A 16,826-nucleotide genomic window follows, 5' to 3' on the forward strand; every position below is an offset into this window, starting at 1 on the left:
GACATTTAATCTACAGTATCCCAGATACTAGGAAAAGTTCAATATGAAGTCTAGACAACTAATTACACCCCATAGAAAAAAAATTCTTATCTCAGTAATTTCTTCCAAAATTTAGTCTCCTTGTAGAGAACTCCACAATACTGAAAGCAGGAAAGAGTGGGAATTGGAAGAAAAAAATCTCTATTATAATCATGACTTCCTTAACAATGATCCAGGAGCACAATCCTATCATCCTGTAGGAAGTGACTCAACCAGTCAGTAAATGACTTGGTGGTTTTGAAAGGATATTTTCCTCTTTTTAAAAATCTTTCCTTTTGCAGTGTTAAGAGACACTTTTCAATCCATCTCATGGCAAGCTAAAAGTGATGGAAGACACGCAGACTCACCTGTTATGGATGAGTTGGACAAGATAGAAAAGGAACACACATGCTGGGACGGATTTCCAGATGGCCTAGGGAGCAGCGTTCTCTGCGTGAAAGATGCAAGAATAGACAATACATATTTAATCACAGAACAGAGGGTAAAGCTGATCATCTAAGGTTTAGAAGTTCACGATCAAACTTAAGGATGGGATCCAGACTGTGTGCAAATTCATCTGCCACTGCAATTAAACAAGGGTGAATTAATGAGACAGCAACATGTACTTGGGAGTTTTTAAAAGAAACGGCATTGCACAGAGCAGAATATCTCACTACCAAAGAATAATTTGGATTAAGTTCTAGGCAAATGATCGATTCTATTGTCAGAACAGAAGAGATCAAAGGGTAAGCAGGTACTCTGCAACTTTCTTTTCCCCAAGGAAGTTTGCATTATTTTATTTGTAATTCTTTTAATGTATGTTCTCCACCTGCCACAAATCCCTAAGAAAAGTCTGTGCTTTCAGAGTGGCATCTGCCTTTTTGCTGGGATCACTGGAGTAGTCTAAGGGAGAAAGTTACCGAAATTCAGTAACAGGCTGCCTTCTCCTTAAATCGCTTTGGAAATCCTAGTTGATTTTGTAAATCAGTGTTCTGTCAAACGGAGTATGTTTTCTTTCACTACACTGTCTATTCCCATCCCAATTTCCCAGCCATTAGTGAGCAGGAAGCAGGAAAAAAATCTAACTGGCGATCTCGTTGCAATGACAGTGACAGATCAGGATACCAGATGAACGCATTGTTTGTGTAAGTACCGGGGCAGGGCAAACAGCAGAGCCTGCTTTCAGATGAGGGGCTTCCCCTGCCCCCCAAGCTACCTCCTGCACTGGATTACTAGTGGTATTGACATTCCTCACACAGGGACTATATCATGGCTGCTTACAATACACACTAAAACACTTGCTTCGTCAGATGCTCAGCTTTACTTTTCCAGCGGATGTATGAGGCAAGTTCAGTTTTTTAGTTCAGTTAGGCCCAAGTCATTATTAACCTAACCATTATTTATTTGGGATGCACACCAGGCATTCCACACTTGGCAAATTTTTCTGACCTGTACTACCAATGGCTTCCGCAAGTGCCTGTTCCGTAACTTCCTTGGCTTTGGCAAGAAGAAGTCTGACTGCATCTGGAGAATAACAGGAAATGCATTAGAAAGTATTTTAAACACCCAGGCACCGAACGAGTTATACCCCAAAACTCCATTCTCCAGTTAAAAAAAGTTGTAACTATATACTAAAATACTGTGCTTTGTTTCAGACTGTAGATTATTCTTTCAAAAACTACTTTTAGATTAAATACATCTCATTTGATGCTGATGCTCCAGCACTGACAAAAATACTATTCTAACTGAAAGCTTCTCAAAGTCATAGTCCAGTAAAAGCAAAGCCTCATGGGATATGCAAACTACATCTCCCCTAACCAAAAACGAATACTTCTTCAGCTTCTTCTCCCATACCTTCTGCTAGCGTAGGAAAGTTTTCCACCAGGACTGTGTATTTTTTGTTCTTGTTTTATTGAGACAAACCTTTCTCCTAAAGAAGCTATTTCACTGCTTAACTATTGTAGCTTGGTATGACACTGTTACTGAGATTTTATATAGAAAAATAAAATAAATATTGTAATTAAATCTCAGCAATAAGGATATATTCAAATTCATTGCAGGAGAAGACGACTATCAGGTTTTTTTAAACACGGCAAAAATATTTTACTGGAGCAATTTAATTAGCAGAGTGAACCAGTTTAATCAGGCAGTGTAATGGCATTCAGGCCTGAAGAGGAGGTATCACTTCAAAGCCTAATTATGTGATCAAAATCTGACAAATCTATCCTATATAATGCCATGCTTGAACATCACTAGAAAAACGGCTTCATAAAGAAGCCTGTGCATTCTGTTGAACCAAAAAACCGCGCAATCCCTATTGGAAGCTGGCTCAGGCACAGCACGCTCCTGTTTCCATTCACTGGTCTCACTTACACTGATTGTGTCTAAGTGCTGCCGGAAGGTCAGTTCGGCTTCTTTACTAGGCAAGAACAGTTTCCCATGGCGGCTGTTTGGTGGTAGAGTTGTAGGAACGGCAAAGAGTCCACCATCCGCATCAGCGCTTCCAGAACTTGAAGGACCAGCCACCAAGAGAGGTCTAGGGAGGTTTCTCAAACCTAGAAAGTGTTAAGGGCCATTTAAATGAAGTGAAAACATAAGAAAAATAATCATTTAGTAACTGTAGGACCAGACTAAGAGCTGGGACTTACGGATTCTGGCTCCGCCACCATCTGCTTGTGACCTTACACAAATCATGAAACTGAAAATACTTCATTCTTCCCAAGTGTAAATTGACAGTGTGTACCTGCTTCACAAGGACACTGCAAACATTCACTTACTTTGAAATCCTTGGATGAAGGGGGTTAAATGCAATTTTACACTACTAAAGAAACTACAGCATAGGGACCCAATTTTGAGCCCTGCACACTGTGTTAACCAGCAACCAGCTTATCTGTTCAGTTGGTAGAAACACCTGAGTGCCCTTCTCACTGAACAAAATACATATGCATTTGATCCACTCCTTTTGTAGGGGAAGATAATATAGATACAGATTCATTCTACAATCTTTACATGTAACTTAAGACTTCTTTTTCCAACTGTGGTAATTCAAAGTGTAAGCCCTCTAAAATGATTCTGGTGACAGAGAAATCTGGGGGCAGGGACCAGTTTACTGAAAATACCTTCCCAAAGACTGATTGTCTTAACATTATATACTACTCTCTGAAATAATGGTATTTGGTCTGAGCGAAAGAATTCCATTTATACTTTAAAAAGAGAAGTGTATTAACTTACAGTGGTGTGCCTGCTCTGCACGCATCCAATCAGGATGAAAGCCAGCATTACTAGTGCATCATCTTGAAACAACACGGAAGCATACCTCCCTTCCATAGAGGTGCATACTCCATGTAATATACTGGGTTTCGTTACAGCAGACAAAAATGGCTATTTTCACATGTTAGACCCACAACTGATGCTGTACTCCAGCCTCTACAGCTGAGCTGGAGATCTCAGCTGGGAGGCAGCAGGTACCTGGCTCACCCAGAGGTGGCAGAGGTAAAGCATACAATGATAGTTCCTGCAGCTTCTCAGGGGAGGCAGACAATGCAGCACAAGCTTGGGACACCCTAATGTAGACATAGGTAGCACACAACAATTCATTCAAGAAGTATTTTAAAGGGCATCAAGCTTTATTTGCCTAATACATAAATAAACACGCAGGCCTTATTATCCTCATTTCAAAGATGAAACACTGACATAAGCACTGTGGGTTAGCTCCACGTTTAAATGAGGAAATTACCACCTCCAGCCTGCTGCTCTAAACTCTGCTCAGTTTTTCCAAAGGTTAGTTAAAACTGCAGTGTGCCAAAGGATCTAAAATAAATCAGGTTTGAGAATTTATAGAGTAGCAAAAATTAATTAGCGCTTCCTCCCTGACCAGGAGTTAAGGAGAATTGTTCAAGGGATCACACAAAGTATTTTCTTAAAAATGCACTAAGGGATTCACTGCAGAAAGTAACGAAATGCAATACAATAGATGGAGCTAAAATTATGTAATGATATTTTAAGTGTTATAGGTGATTTAGCAAAGCTGTTGCTCTGCTCTTCTCTAAATGTCTTTGCACGACTCTTATCTCCTTTTCTGTCTCCTCAGATAGCCGTGTGGCTTTTGTGAAACTGTCAGTTTGTTAACCCTTTCAGTTCTTCTGGGGTGAACAGAACTTATCCTCTAATCGTTATTTTCTACTGGGAAGACCAAATCAATTTATCTTCAATGAAAAAAAAAAACAAAAAGTAGTTGGCAGCTAGACAGGTTCAGGACCAAATTCTATGAGGAAACCCACCTAAAAGTGACCTAGAAGTTTGCTTTCTGATAGCCAAATTACTGTAGTCATTTAAAAGCGTCCTATGTGGGGATACAAAGAAGCTTTATAATTCCTGTATACTAAAGCCTAGAATCCAGACCTTAAACAATTCATTTTCAAATTCCGAACGCCTTCACAAGGGCTGATAAATGGGATTCAGTGTGTCTGACAGTAAAACAGAATGAAGGGTAAAGATATCAGACTTGCTTGGGTATCAGTTTGACATGCTGGAATGCCGTTACCTAAGCTGAGCGTATTACCTCAGGTAGAGCTGCTGAGGAGCAAAACTAATAAGCTAGGTAGAATGCTGTATCAAACGCACTTTTACTGCTCTTCTGTTCAAGCCAAACAGCTCAGATGAAGCCAGCTTGGCTATCTTTTACTGGTACTGCACAAAAGCAGGAATACATACTCTACATTTTTCACTCCTTGATTTTACACTAAAGACTGTGTTTCATTATAAACTATATAATCTTCTGTTAAACCATAACAGTATACAGCTCTACTTACTGTGATTCAGTGATGCAACTCATAAAGACTAATACAGACAATTATATTTGCTTTTGAATCAGTGTAGGTCTGCATAAATAAAACAGTTGCCTACTTCCAGGCGATCACATATACAGTATTTTTATCTTCTTGCTGGTTCTGTCTGCTATTCTCAGTTGATGATCCTTATCCTTACTCAAAATATTTCAGAAATGATTTTCAAGGCATGAGGGGAAATATAAAGTACAATCTCATAAAACTGAACAAGTTGCAAGTTTGATTTTATTTCTGAATCTGATTTAAGAAGACATGCCCTCCTAGCTTGTGTATCTCACAGAAGTGTAAAGATTTCTACATTTGACCTATTAACTGATTGGGCTCTTTACTAGCAATTTAAGCAAGCGTGTCCTTGTCTGCAAGGAAGTGCAACAGAGCTTTAAACAGAGATGAAACTGCTAAAACACTATTTTAAAGTGAAAACCACTCAGAGCACCAACTAAGGTGTTTTACAGCATTGGTTAAATTGCTCATGGTCCATTGCTTCTTACAGCATGAGTGTGAAAAGGGTAGCATACGAATGGCAATTGTTCCTAGTAACTCTGACACTTTCACCCACTTTTATGAAGTCATAAAACATTTGCTGGCAAATGCAACTGCCTGAAGAATGGAACTGAAATTCTTTCTTGGGTCTGCATGGCTGAGGCTCACAAGTTATATCAGCTGTACCTTCTAGTAGAAAAAAAAAGTTCATAACAATCATTCAGTATTTCATCTCAGCAGAATGGCAGCGAAAATTTTTAGTAAAATATTATTTTTACCAACAAACCTTAATCAGTGTATTTATTCTCTAGTCCTATAAGCCTTCACTATTGAGACCCCATACCAGTCATTTCCTAACAACGGCCAGCATCTCTGCAAGACTGACTTGGTGAGACGCTTTCTGGATTGAAAACTCTATTTTTGACATGGATTGTTTTTTAATTCAGAGAAGTAGTGAATTCGTGACAACCCTGAACCAAATTAACAGTTTAATATTTAACAGTAGGAACGCTCATTCTCCTAGAATTATGGACAAAAACTGTACCGTGGCATATAATTGGGTAGAGTTTCCCAAACAGTGATATGATATACTACTGGTCTGATTTGTTGAAGTCAGTTTTTATGAATGCTCACCTGAGGAACTGGAAGCGGCATTGGGAGAAAAAGCCTTGTTGTTGCGAAGGGCAGACTGATTTCGTGCACAACCTGGGCTCCTGGTGCTGATGGCAATCACCTTTCCTGGAGGAGTCAGTGACTGCTCCTCTTGAGTAGGCTTTATAGGTGACGTGGCAACAGAGCTCATCTCAGGGGTCTAAAAATGCAAACATATGAACTGAATATAGTGTTTTATTGTTACAATAAATGCATTGTTAAACCCACGCCTGCTTAGGAAGCTTAAAAAAAATCATCTTACATACTGTAGTATCTTTAAGCACCCTACCACTGCCTCTCTGTGCATGTGGTGGGAGGTTAAAACTTTTCCCCTGTGTGTTTGGCAGTGTTAAATATCATTGGTTAAATATCATCAAATTATATTATAATCTGATTAGCATTCCACAAGCTTCACACAGTGTGCTGGACCACCCCAGACAAAAAAATATACATATATATAGAAGAGAGGAAGACAAGGATTTGCCACAGTACCAAAAAAAGGGGTTGCTTTCAAATTCAACAGAAAACTAATTTTCATAAACTCTAACCATCCAGATGGCTCCTCTGGAAGTATCCCTGGACAAAAATATTTTGCTGTTAATTCTAATCAAGTAAAGACGAAAAGTTTTGAAATTTTTCCCATTCCTTCTCCTGTTTTACACTGTATTACAGCAATAAAAACAAAACCACATGCCAAGGTGCTTTACTAATTTTCCAGGTCTATCCAGTTAACTTCATGAAGTTATTTATAAGGTTTTCTAGAAAAGGTTGACTTTTTAACAAAGTTGTGTGCAACCACAGGCATAAAATTACCACTCACACTTGACTGCAATGTAATTTGCTACAGTGTGTTTTATGCTGGTAATCTTCATTTAAAGGAAAGTACCGCAGCCCAGTTGGCCATTTTGGCTTCCATATAGATCATATGGAAGCCAAAATGGCCAACTGGGCTGTGGTTACTCAATATAGATCATATTGAGGAAACAGCGGGGATCTAAATAATCATTCCTTCTTCTGTTAAAGCAGATTTTTATCTTCCCCTTTTAGCATCATGCTTTGTCTAGATGGGAATGCCGTGCTACAGTCTAAACCGACACGGACCGAATTGTTCCTAGGATTCCTGACATAGCTTGGCAGTTCCACGAAGCTCAGGAGTTCCATGTCCCTGAAGGACAGTCCTAAAGACAGTGACTTCAGATCATGGGCTGGAGATGTCCAGGTTCCAGGAGAGCGGAAATACCTGGCGGCAAAAGTATTGCCCTTCCTATTGTTATTTTATGAAATGTAGAGGATTCAAGAGATAATACTTTCCAAAAGTCTACTGTACTCTTACGTAGGCAGTGAACTTCGTTCTTGCCTCTTGAATATATATATATGCATCATTCCCACGAAAGTCACTGCCCCAAGTGATTTTTTCTGTGTATTTTTTTCCCACTCTTTGAGTGTACTTTTCTGAAATAAAGTTTGTATAAAAATAGTACTTTACAAATAAAAGAAAAGGTTGCATTTCCTCTTTTTGTTAATACCTACCTGAAAAACTGCATTATTTTTCAGGGATATTACACTATTTTGCTTAAGACACAAATAGCGCAAAAGTGACAGGAGCACACATGCAAATAACAACTGCCTCAGGTCATATCTTTTTTCTCTTCCCTCTTCCCCACCAAGTTTAATGAGATATCCCTCCTTCTAGTTTGCAATAGTTCATCCCTATTTTCTCTGGCGGTCACTTGTGACGCTAGAAATAAAATCAGATGCCAAACGAGGAGACTTTGTCTCAGATCAGTGAGCTGTCAGACCAGAAGTCTTGAGAATTTAAACAAAGTCTGTATCAGACTGGAGCTGTATCTCAGCAAAGATGGTTTCATATCTATAAAATATGAGACATTTAAAAAAAACCTACATCCTATGTTTATAAAATCAGGATCAACAGGAGCTTTAGGGAGGGGGAAAGGGTATTAAGTGTCTACCAACAAGCAAAGATCGAACAAGTATGGGTGTTTCGGAATAGTGATTCATTTGCATTCTACAGTGGAGTATGATGCAAATGTTATCTTTAACTCATCAGATTCCCATTATCCGAATTTAGTCAGATCTGCTGAATTCGGTCTTTGTTTGGACTTTGATAGAACATTTTACTAAGTTTCAATCAGTTACACTAGAAGAAAACAGTTCCCCAATTGTCAGAGGCAGATCTTAAATTCTGGTTACAATGCAGAAGAAAAACAGGTTTATCCCCAGCTGCCTGCCCTAGGAAGAATGTATTTTCCTGGGCAAGTTAAACACATGTATCTAGAGCCTCAGAAATAAAACATGAAACTTATTTTTCCACTTTTACAAAAATCACTGCAGCAGACCAAAGCGTACTGGTTACGCTATCCCAAATAAATCAATTCTTTTCACACCTATACTTGGTGTAACTTGAACTACATTAACATTGGAAGTTAAGGGTTGCAGTTTTCTTTTGGAGTATTAACCTTAGACAGAATAGAAGGCACCTAATCTCATAACTGATCTTTTCAGCAGTCACATTAAATGTTTACTGTAATACTACTGCAACTGAGACCCATGGCAAATGAGAAATTAAAAGACAGTAGAAAAAACAGATGCAGCATATTGAGAAAAAGTCCACTCGGCAGCAAGCTGTTTTGAAATGGTTTTTACATACGTAACTCCAAGATCCTAACAAGGCTAGTCATTGATTTACTATGAAAACCACAAAGACAGGCACTCATTCCCCGGATCATATAACCAAGAGTTCAGTTTCTGGAGCATAAATGAGAGCTACTTACTGGTTTGGGATTGACTTCAGTAGAGATGAGTTTTAAAAGGCAGTTTAGGAGTCTTTGCTTGTGAAAGGTGGTACACGTAGGAACCGCACTTGGTTCGGATGTTTGCTCCCTTGCATCCTGGGTTTCTGGCTCCAGGACAGCCAGCCAGTCATATTCCAGCTGCAGCTTGTTCGGCTTGCCCATCATGAGGTAGACTTCAGCCAGCGTAAGGCTCTCAGAAGTTCGTAGACTCCACCCTTCTTCTCTAACCTGCTGAGAGAGCCTGCTCGGGTCATCCTTGAGAGACTTTGAACTAGATTGTCCCTGAGGTGGAGGTGGAAACGAGGAGCTCTGCTTCTCTTGAGAATCCTCCATTACTGCATCTGTTATCTCCTTGGTACAAGCATCAAGCTGTAGGCCCTGGCCGTGGCTAGCCTGAGTTTCCGATCTGGATGGGCCACTGCTGGGTGAAGCCACGCTGCCTCTTGGCAGCTGTCCTGAATAGGCATCAGATGTCTCTGTGTTCCCACTTGGAAAAGCCACAGGAGAAGTATCACCAGCTGATGGAGTAGAGTCTTTTCCATGCAGTTTGTCTGTGCAAAAACATTTCTCTGGGACGATCAGGTCCTGACAGGACTTCATGTACCGTGGGAACGGATCGAGCAGAGAGAGCTCCTCCACATCAGGGATCTTCCTGCAAGCACAAGCTGTGCTGCATGACGGTAGTAGTATAGTTGCTTGATCACTGGCCAGGGCCTCCCTGCCCTCCACACAGGTCACCGAACTCAGCTTTTCATGGTTCCCTCCTGGATCTTGAAGTCCAGAAGGTGGTTTGTTGAGAGAATTAGTGATGCCAAGATTTGAGGCTGTTCCTTCCACCAGACCAGTCTCTGGGGAACCATCTTCAGTGCTTGCAGAAACTTCGGCTGTGGGCTGAGAGGTTCTGCTTGATTCTGTAGTGCTCTCTCCTCTTCCAACACTCTTACCTTCCGTTCCCCGTGTGTATTTTAACTGTCCCCTAGCTGTCCCCTGACCACTCTGTATGCCTAGGATTTGTGCAGGGGGTAGTAAGTGAGAGTCTTTCGTGTTCTGTTTGCATTTGCCAGTTTCCTGCCAATGCACTGTGCAGAAAGCCTTGGAGTGGACCACTCGGGCTACCCCAGGCAGGGGGGTGAGTGTACAATTCTCTCCTGGAAAAAGATGGAGCATTACTTTCTCCTCTGAGAAGCTGCCTCTTGTTTCTGAGTCTCTGGAGTCTTGAAGCTGCCGTTCCTCTAGTGTTTTACGCTAAAAAAGATGCGTCAAAGAATACAACCACTGTCTGCCCCTTCAAAACAAGCACCTGGTAGCCTACTTCACAAATTAAAAAAAATACATAGCTGATTAGGGATATGTTCTCTACTCGGCATAGATATGAACGCTCTGTGATCTTTGGAAATTAAGTCCTTCTGTGTTGACACGGGCTATACTGAAGACTCTCTGGAAGCAGCAAACTAAATTTCTGTTCCAAGCAAAATTACTGACCTCTGCTTCATGCCCCACTGAGAGTTTAAAAAAAGTCACTGCATAGCAAAAGATTCCTTTCTTTACAATAGCCTCCATTTTACATGTTTTGACATCTTTCTAAGTGTCAGGTGCTACGCCGCCACTTCGTCCAAGCTACAAATTAAAAAGAAAAGCCCAAAAGATTGAACAAAAGGACTAAGAACAGGATACAGCATACTAGTCCACAGGGGAACATAATGGCTGATATCGCACAAATCCTTCTACTGCATGGGTCAAAGTTCAGAGATAGGGATACCTCTGTAATGTGTCATAGGGCTCGGACAGCGTGTAGGTACATACTAGGCAGCAGCAGCTACCTAAGCAACAAGCTTAAGCCTTGATGTGGTAAGACTACATAAAGCAAACGGAAAGATCTGTCCTCAATCTCTTTGCTGAAACTGTAAACAAAAGAGCTAACTATTACCCAAGCTTCTACAATGCAGTCATCCATCTATGATGAAATGGATTCAGCTCACTGTTTACAGAAATGAAATAAAAGCAGGGGGCTTCATTATTCCCAACTAGCTTTTCAGGGGATCATAGCAGAGAAGTTGAAGAAGTGAAATGCTTTGGGATTTCCTACTAAAGGCTCCCTCACATTAGTGATGCTCAGATACTGACCTCAATCTTCACCAAAAATGGCCTAGTAAAAATAGTAGGCAGATTTACATTTTTGACACAAAATTGCTCCTAGGACACAGCAGGCAGAACAGACTAAGCAGGAAAAGGATACAATGCGCACTTCGTGGAGAGCCCACTTCTGCTTCAGGAACTCAATGAGGCTGGAGACCTTCCGATGCAACTCCACTATCATCCTGTATGCAAGATAAACAAAGCAAAGGAACAGAGGAACACGTAAGCAGAAGCTCAAATCACAGCCGCAGCACTAGAATGGAAGACAAGAGAGAAACTGGCGTTCTGTAACTATCCACTCACAGTCTCAAAGAAAAAGGATGAATTTTATCTGGCTATGCTAACACGTAGGTAACTCAAAATTGTGAAATATCTCAAAAGCCTATCAAATACATTTGATTGCTGTGACTCGATATATCAGTTTCTCCAGATGGAAGGAGAAGATGGGAAAAGAATGGAATATTTAGATAAACTGCAGGCAAAGCACAAAGCTACCATACCAAATACAGAAAGAAAGGGGAGCAAAATATATTTGCTTTTTGCCCTCAATGTATTTTACAAAAAAAAAAAACACCCTAATGCTGAAAATCCTCATTCTCCTCTCTGCATAATCTTTGATCATTATATGGAACTGCTCTATTTGAAAGAACAATCAGCATCACAAAGGTCGACTGTTTTCTGCTCTGAGTTCCGCACTAGGTACAAGTACTAAAATGATCAGCCAGTGGTTACACTGGAACAACAGCATCAACTACATTTTGTGGGAAGGAGGTTAATCTATTAACACCTTCCTTTCTGCTAATATCACTGTGTTGCAGTTGACATGTTTGGAGTTTTGGTGCTCCTCTGACCACTCCTTTACTTTCCCTCCCTGTGTCTTATGACACATTCAATATAAACTTTAGTAGAACTAGTGCTGCAAATAAATGTTTTATTCGCATCCTCTGCTCTGACAGCTGGGTGTAAATGGCACAAAGTACATTACTCTTCAACTCTAGCAGCTCCTTTAAGTAATCAAATGAAAAAGTATGAAGAATAACGGTAATCTAATTTTCAAGTTTGATATTCCATGATCTGCAAGAATCACATACTCTGGTTGGATGAAGTAAGTACAGAGTAAGTACATTTAGGCAAACTGCATTACCATTCAAATATGTAGAAGCCTGGAAAGAGAGAAGATGGTGCTGCCTATATATTTCCCTACTCCATTCCGAGCACCACAATTAGCTCGTTATTACCTTAGCCGTGGATTCTGGGCAAGACTCTGCACTCGAGCCCACGCATGATTATTTCGTGGCTGCAACTCCACAGGAACCTTGAGAGGAAGACGCACTGGCTTCTGGTCCTCTTCATCACTAATGCCTGAAGGGAAATGGAGCAAAAAAGGCATGGGTCAAAGCAAGGATAACTCCGTCAGCCAGAAAGCTGTATACTCAATTAGGTGAAGAAAAACATCACAGATATGGGCATCATCCAAACACAACTTAAGCAGCTCAGCTTCATCAGTGGAGCCTCCTTCCTTAAGATTACTGCCTGTTCCCATATACTAATGTTTTTCCTTGGAAACTGCAGTGGTATTCTACTTGAGCGTCTGGAAATTTTATACAAATAGAATATTTCATATCTTTAAACTGTACTGATGCTACCTACTGAGAGAAAGACATCCATAGCTGAACTGGAGAAGGAAAAAAGTCTAAAAAGCTTGATGCTAAACAATATACTGCTCCTAATTCACTGGCACCAGGAAGAAGACAGCACAACCCTCACATACATTAAAAGCACAAAGTGGTAAAGTAAAAGTGATCTTGTCTGATGCAGCTATTTCCTTTGCAACTTAGCTAGTGTCATCTTCCAAGATTTAGGGAACTGGGTGAGGCTTAAATTTACTGGGACTACTCAGGCAAATGGGATAAAAAGACAATAGGGATGTATCTGTGCCCAAATCAAATGTGAAACGGTACTCATTCCCCTGCCGGTGAGGTAGGTCTCAAAACAGGCCCATTCTTTCGCATATTTTTCCAACCATCTGCTAAAACTCTTTCACGTTCCAGTGTCTCTTACATACCATCTGGATCACAGAGTTTCTTCAAAGCCCTGCACATTGGAGCTTTGATACGAAGGTTTCTCCCTTTGTAGCGAACAGTCGTGGCCCTAAATACATCGAAAAATAAATATTTATAGGCACAATGTACAAAAGTTGGTGAATACATACATATTAGTGACACAAAGTCAGATATAATCAAGTCTGTAGAAATGAACAAAAACATAGAAGGGTTTGGTTTGCAGTGCAGATTCGGAAAGGTATTTGAAGCCTTCAATCTCTTCTATCATCTCATTTTTCATTATAGAAACACTTCTCTTGTAACCCTCCTCTTTCAAACTTCCATGAAACACTGTGTCCAGGGCTGTCTACTGAGGGAGGGATTACTGTTATATAAGGAAGTCCAGAATTATGTTATTTCCTTTGAAGAGACCCTCAGAGACAGCTTCTTCATACAAGATAACTGCTTTGCTTTATTCTTCTCCTTCTACTCCTAACACTCCTAACTAACTATCTGAAGTTTTTTATAAAGAGTCTTCCATTTTGGAATACCTTTGCCACACGTGTTGCAGAAGTGAAGTCTAACTGCTTGTGCAGGAATCAGAGCAAAATAAACTTTCATAATACAATTTCATTGGCCTTTAGCTTCAATTCCATATTTACAGCTATAAAGATCTTTAAAACCAAGACTCCATTTTATGTTTTTCCAAACATTAGAACTATTTAATTTTTTCAATCAGACGGCCTTGTTTTCTTGTTAGAGGCTTAAAAGGCAGGTATCGACACCAACAAATCTACCGATGGCAACATTTACCACTTATTACCTCAACCAGTTAGGATCTGCTACCACAGAAGCAGCAGGGTTAAAAACAAACCCTTGCAAGTAGAAGGAAAGAAATTATGGAGAATGTTCCTACAAGATGATCTGATTTTTTTCTATGTTGGAAGGAAGACACCAGTAGGCAGAAAGGGTTACTGGTATACCCTGCTGAGAGGGAAAGCTGCAAAGGGGCAGCAGGAAGTAAAGCCAGATCTAGGAAGATGGAGTTGAAGAGGAAGCAACTCAGATGTTTGAATTATTAAGCTATGAACTTCTACAGATTCAGGATCTCCCAGGCCTGGAAGGACAGATTTCCAGAATCCGCACTAAGCTATCTGAAACCAAGAGAATACGTTGAATGGACTCTGACACAGAAGAGGTGATGACTTACTCCTGAAAAGAGCAGAAAGCTCAAGTGCTATAAAGAAACCAGCAACAGTGCTGTTTAAGAGAAAAACAAAAACAAACAAAAAAACCCGCCAAGAGCTACTTGCCTAGTTCTCTCTCAATAGCGCTTCCTATCTTCTCATCTGCTATAGCAGACAACAACACCCTACAGCTGTTATGAGAGAGGCATCGTTGCTACTTTTCCTCCTTCTTCTTCAACTTAAGCCCAACTTGAATTGTTTGAAACCAGACAGTGTGTCCCACCAAGTCCAACAGCCAACCTCTGCCAGTGAAAAGACTTTTAGAAGAAGACACAATAACACATGCAGATATCTATGTAATAGTGATGAAGGTAAGACCATTGCAGTGGCCATCTTAGCACTTTAACTGGAAGCTGAATACCCTCTTGTCATAATGTTACTGAAGTGCATTAACTGCAAGCATGATTTATCAGAAAGTTAGTGTTCTTTAGAAAATAATTATCCTGAAACCAAATTTAATCACATGCAGCTAACACTTTTATTGTTTTTTAAATAAACTAAGTTTCAATACAAATGAAGACAGGACCTGTATGAATTCACCCCACCCTCACTCACTCAAGACAAGTTAGCTAGTATTGCAACACAGAAAGACAAGACACTCAAATTCTGCTGTCCTCAAATTTAGCCGGTGAATGTTTGGAAAAGCACGGACCTTCCCTCTTGATTCTGAATCTCTAGGTGGAGAATCTCCACTTTTCGTCATGAGGACAAACTTTGGTCTTGAGTAATCAGAAATGGGCACGTAGTGCAAAAGCGACTGGTACTGCACCTGGTAGAAAAGCGGAAGGATTTGGCAGAAAAGAAAGAATATGCAATGGATAAAAACTCTAGATACCTATTACTTTTCTCTGTCCAGTGGTTATTATTGTCTTCCCTGAAAAAACGGCAGAGAACTACAACTCTTCCCTTTTTACTGTGGCTCCTAGAAATGTCCTTATTAACTTTGTTACGTTGTAGTTAACAAAGGTAACATATTCCAATGATTCATAACAAATACCCTTTCTATTTAACTACAGGGATTCACGGAAAGCTCTAAGTACTCTAGGCAAAAAGATAACACAACATACTTGAGCTTGAAATCTCAGACTTCCAACGTCAAACCTCTCGGTACGGTATCAAAGTGCTCTGTTCCCACCATTAATGCTGTTCATTATACTAAGTCATTTTATAAAGCCCGTGTTGAGATGATAGGATGCAAGAGTGCACGAGACTGTTGGAAAACAGGAAGTCTGGGAAAGTCATAGAATGGCTGTAGGGAATATAACACTGCTGCACTAACAAGCCGAAACAGTTATCTTTCTTGTTCTTGCAAGCAGTTAATGCAATCAAAACCACTGTATTAATTTCCTTTCTTAGTGAAGACACGCCTAGACGTTCCCTCCTCTTACTCTAGAAGAAAACACAGTTTCATAATGGTCTCATACAAAATCCACTAAAGCCAGGAGAAAGTAATGCAATTAACTTAATGCACCTTGAAACAGGCCCTAAACTGCAAATCTACAGTACTGTCAACTGTACCTAGGCACTGAGGGCAGTGCCACATACTTCTTTTGATTACTTACACTAGCTGAAACTGTTCCTGCACCTTGATTTCAGTTAAAGCAGCATGTTTTCATCAAATGTGCTCTTGAAGTAGCCTCATACACATAAAGAGTCATAATAGTATTATTATTGTAACTTTGATAAGTGTTAGGGCATAAGTGAGGCAAGGTTTGTGGGAAGAAGCATTATTTTTCTCTTGGACTAACTCGTTCACTATATAGACCAGATAAGCTTCTTTCCTCACATGACCTGAAGGTGACCAAAAGAAAGTGAATGCTCAAAATGCTATTTCATCCACCTGTATCAGCTGATCTAATAAAACATATTTTCTATCTCTACAAACGTCACTTCAGATAAATAGGAAGAAATTCATGTTAAAATATTACATCATACAAGGGATATTCTACCTCACCTACACAAACGTGTAATTGTTTAACAGTAACTTCAAGCTAAAAACCGCAGCCAAGGGTTGAAAAATATGTGTCAAGATCCTTAATACACCAATGCAGTTGTTCAAAATGTTAAAACATTGAGAGCATGCAAATGTTAAGATTATACTAAATTAAGGATGGAAATAATGCATCTTCCAGAACTATTCATTAAACAGACTGGAAAAACAATTTATCTGTTTAACCTTTTTATAACCTTCTATATATAACCTTTTACATCTCCTAAGTAACTGATCCAAGATAAAGAGGGGAAAAGAAAAGTATTCCCGTTCAATTTTCATATCCTTCTACTTCCCTTTAAAAATGCAATTAATTGGTCATAAAGCATTTATGACAGTTGAGTCAGGCGGTAGCCAACCTGCCAACTGTTCCTCATTGTTCCTCATTGATTTGTCTACCACCTGCTCAGCTGCACCTTGGGTTGCAGGTACCCAGCAGCAGCTACCACTGTGCAGCAGCTTACAAAGAACAACTGATCAGCACCTTAAGCTCCTAGCTCCATTTGTGTCTGTGCCTAAAAGGCACAGAGAGAAAATGTTAAAAAAAAGTTCCTGTACCAAATATGCATTAAGAATCACTAGCTCAGCTTGACACTGAG

At 39.9% G+C, this 16,826-nt stretch overlaps 1 protein-coding gene across 7 annotated transcripts in view; it reads right to left on the bottom strand.

Moving 5' to 3' along the window:
- CRAMP1 (cramped chromatin regulator homolog 1) overlaps window positions 1-16,826 on the bottom strand; it is a 51,872-nt gene that overhangs the window by 11,970 nt on the left and 23,076 nt on the right. For all 7 annotated transcript variants that reach the window (XM_068908400.1, XM_068908397.1, XM_068908396.1 and 4 more), the window contains 8 exons: window positions 13,014-13,099; window positions 12,187-12,310; window positions 11,049-11,130; window positions 8,792-10,057; window positions 5,982-6,159; window positions 2,392-2,573; window positions 1,468-1,542; window positions 387-468 (listed from right to left, as the gene is read on the bottom strand). In XM_068908400.1, coding sequence (XP_068764501.1) covers window positions 387-468; window positions 1,468-1,542; window positions 2,392-2,573; window positions 5,982-6,159; window positions 8,792-10,057; window positions 11,049-11,130; window positions 12,187-12,310; window positions 13,014-13,099 — 2,075 coding nt within the window. The remainder of the gene's footprint in view (window positions 1-386; window positions 469-1,467; window positions 1,543-2,391; window positions 2,574-5,981; window positions 6,160-8,791; window positions 10,058-11,048; window positions 11,131-12,186; window positions 12,311-13,013; window positions 13,100-16,826) is intronic.

The sequence above is a fragment of the Struthio camelus genome, chromosome 15, assembly GCF_040807025.1.
Source record: "Struthio camelus isolate bStrCam1 chromosome 15, bStrCam1.hap1, whole genome shotgun sequence".
NCBI lineage: Eukaryota > Metazoa > Chordata > Aves > Struthioniformes > Struthionidae > Struthio > Struthio camelus.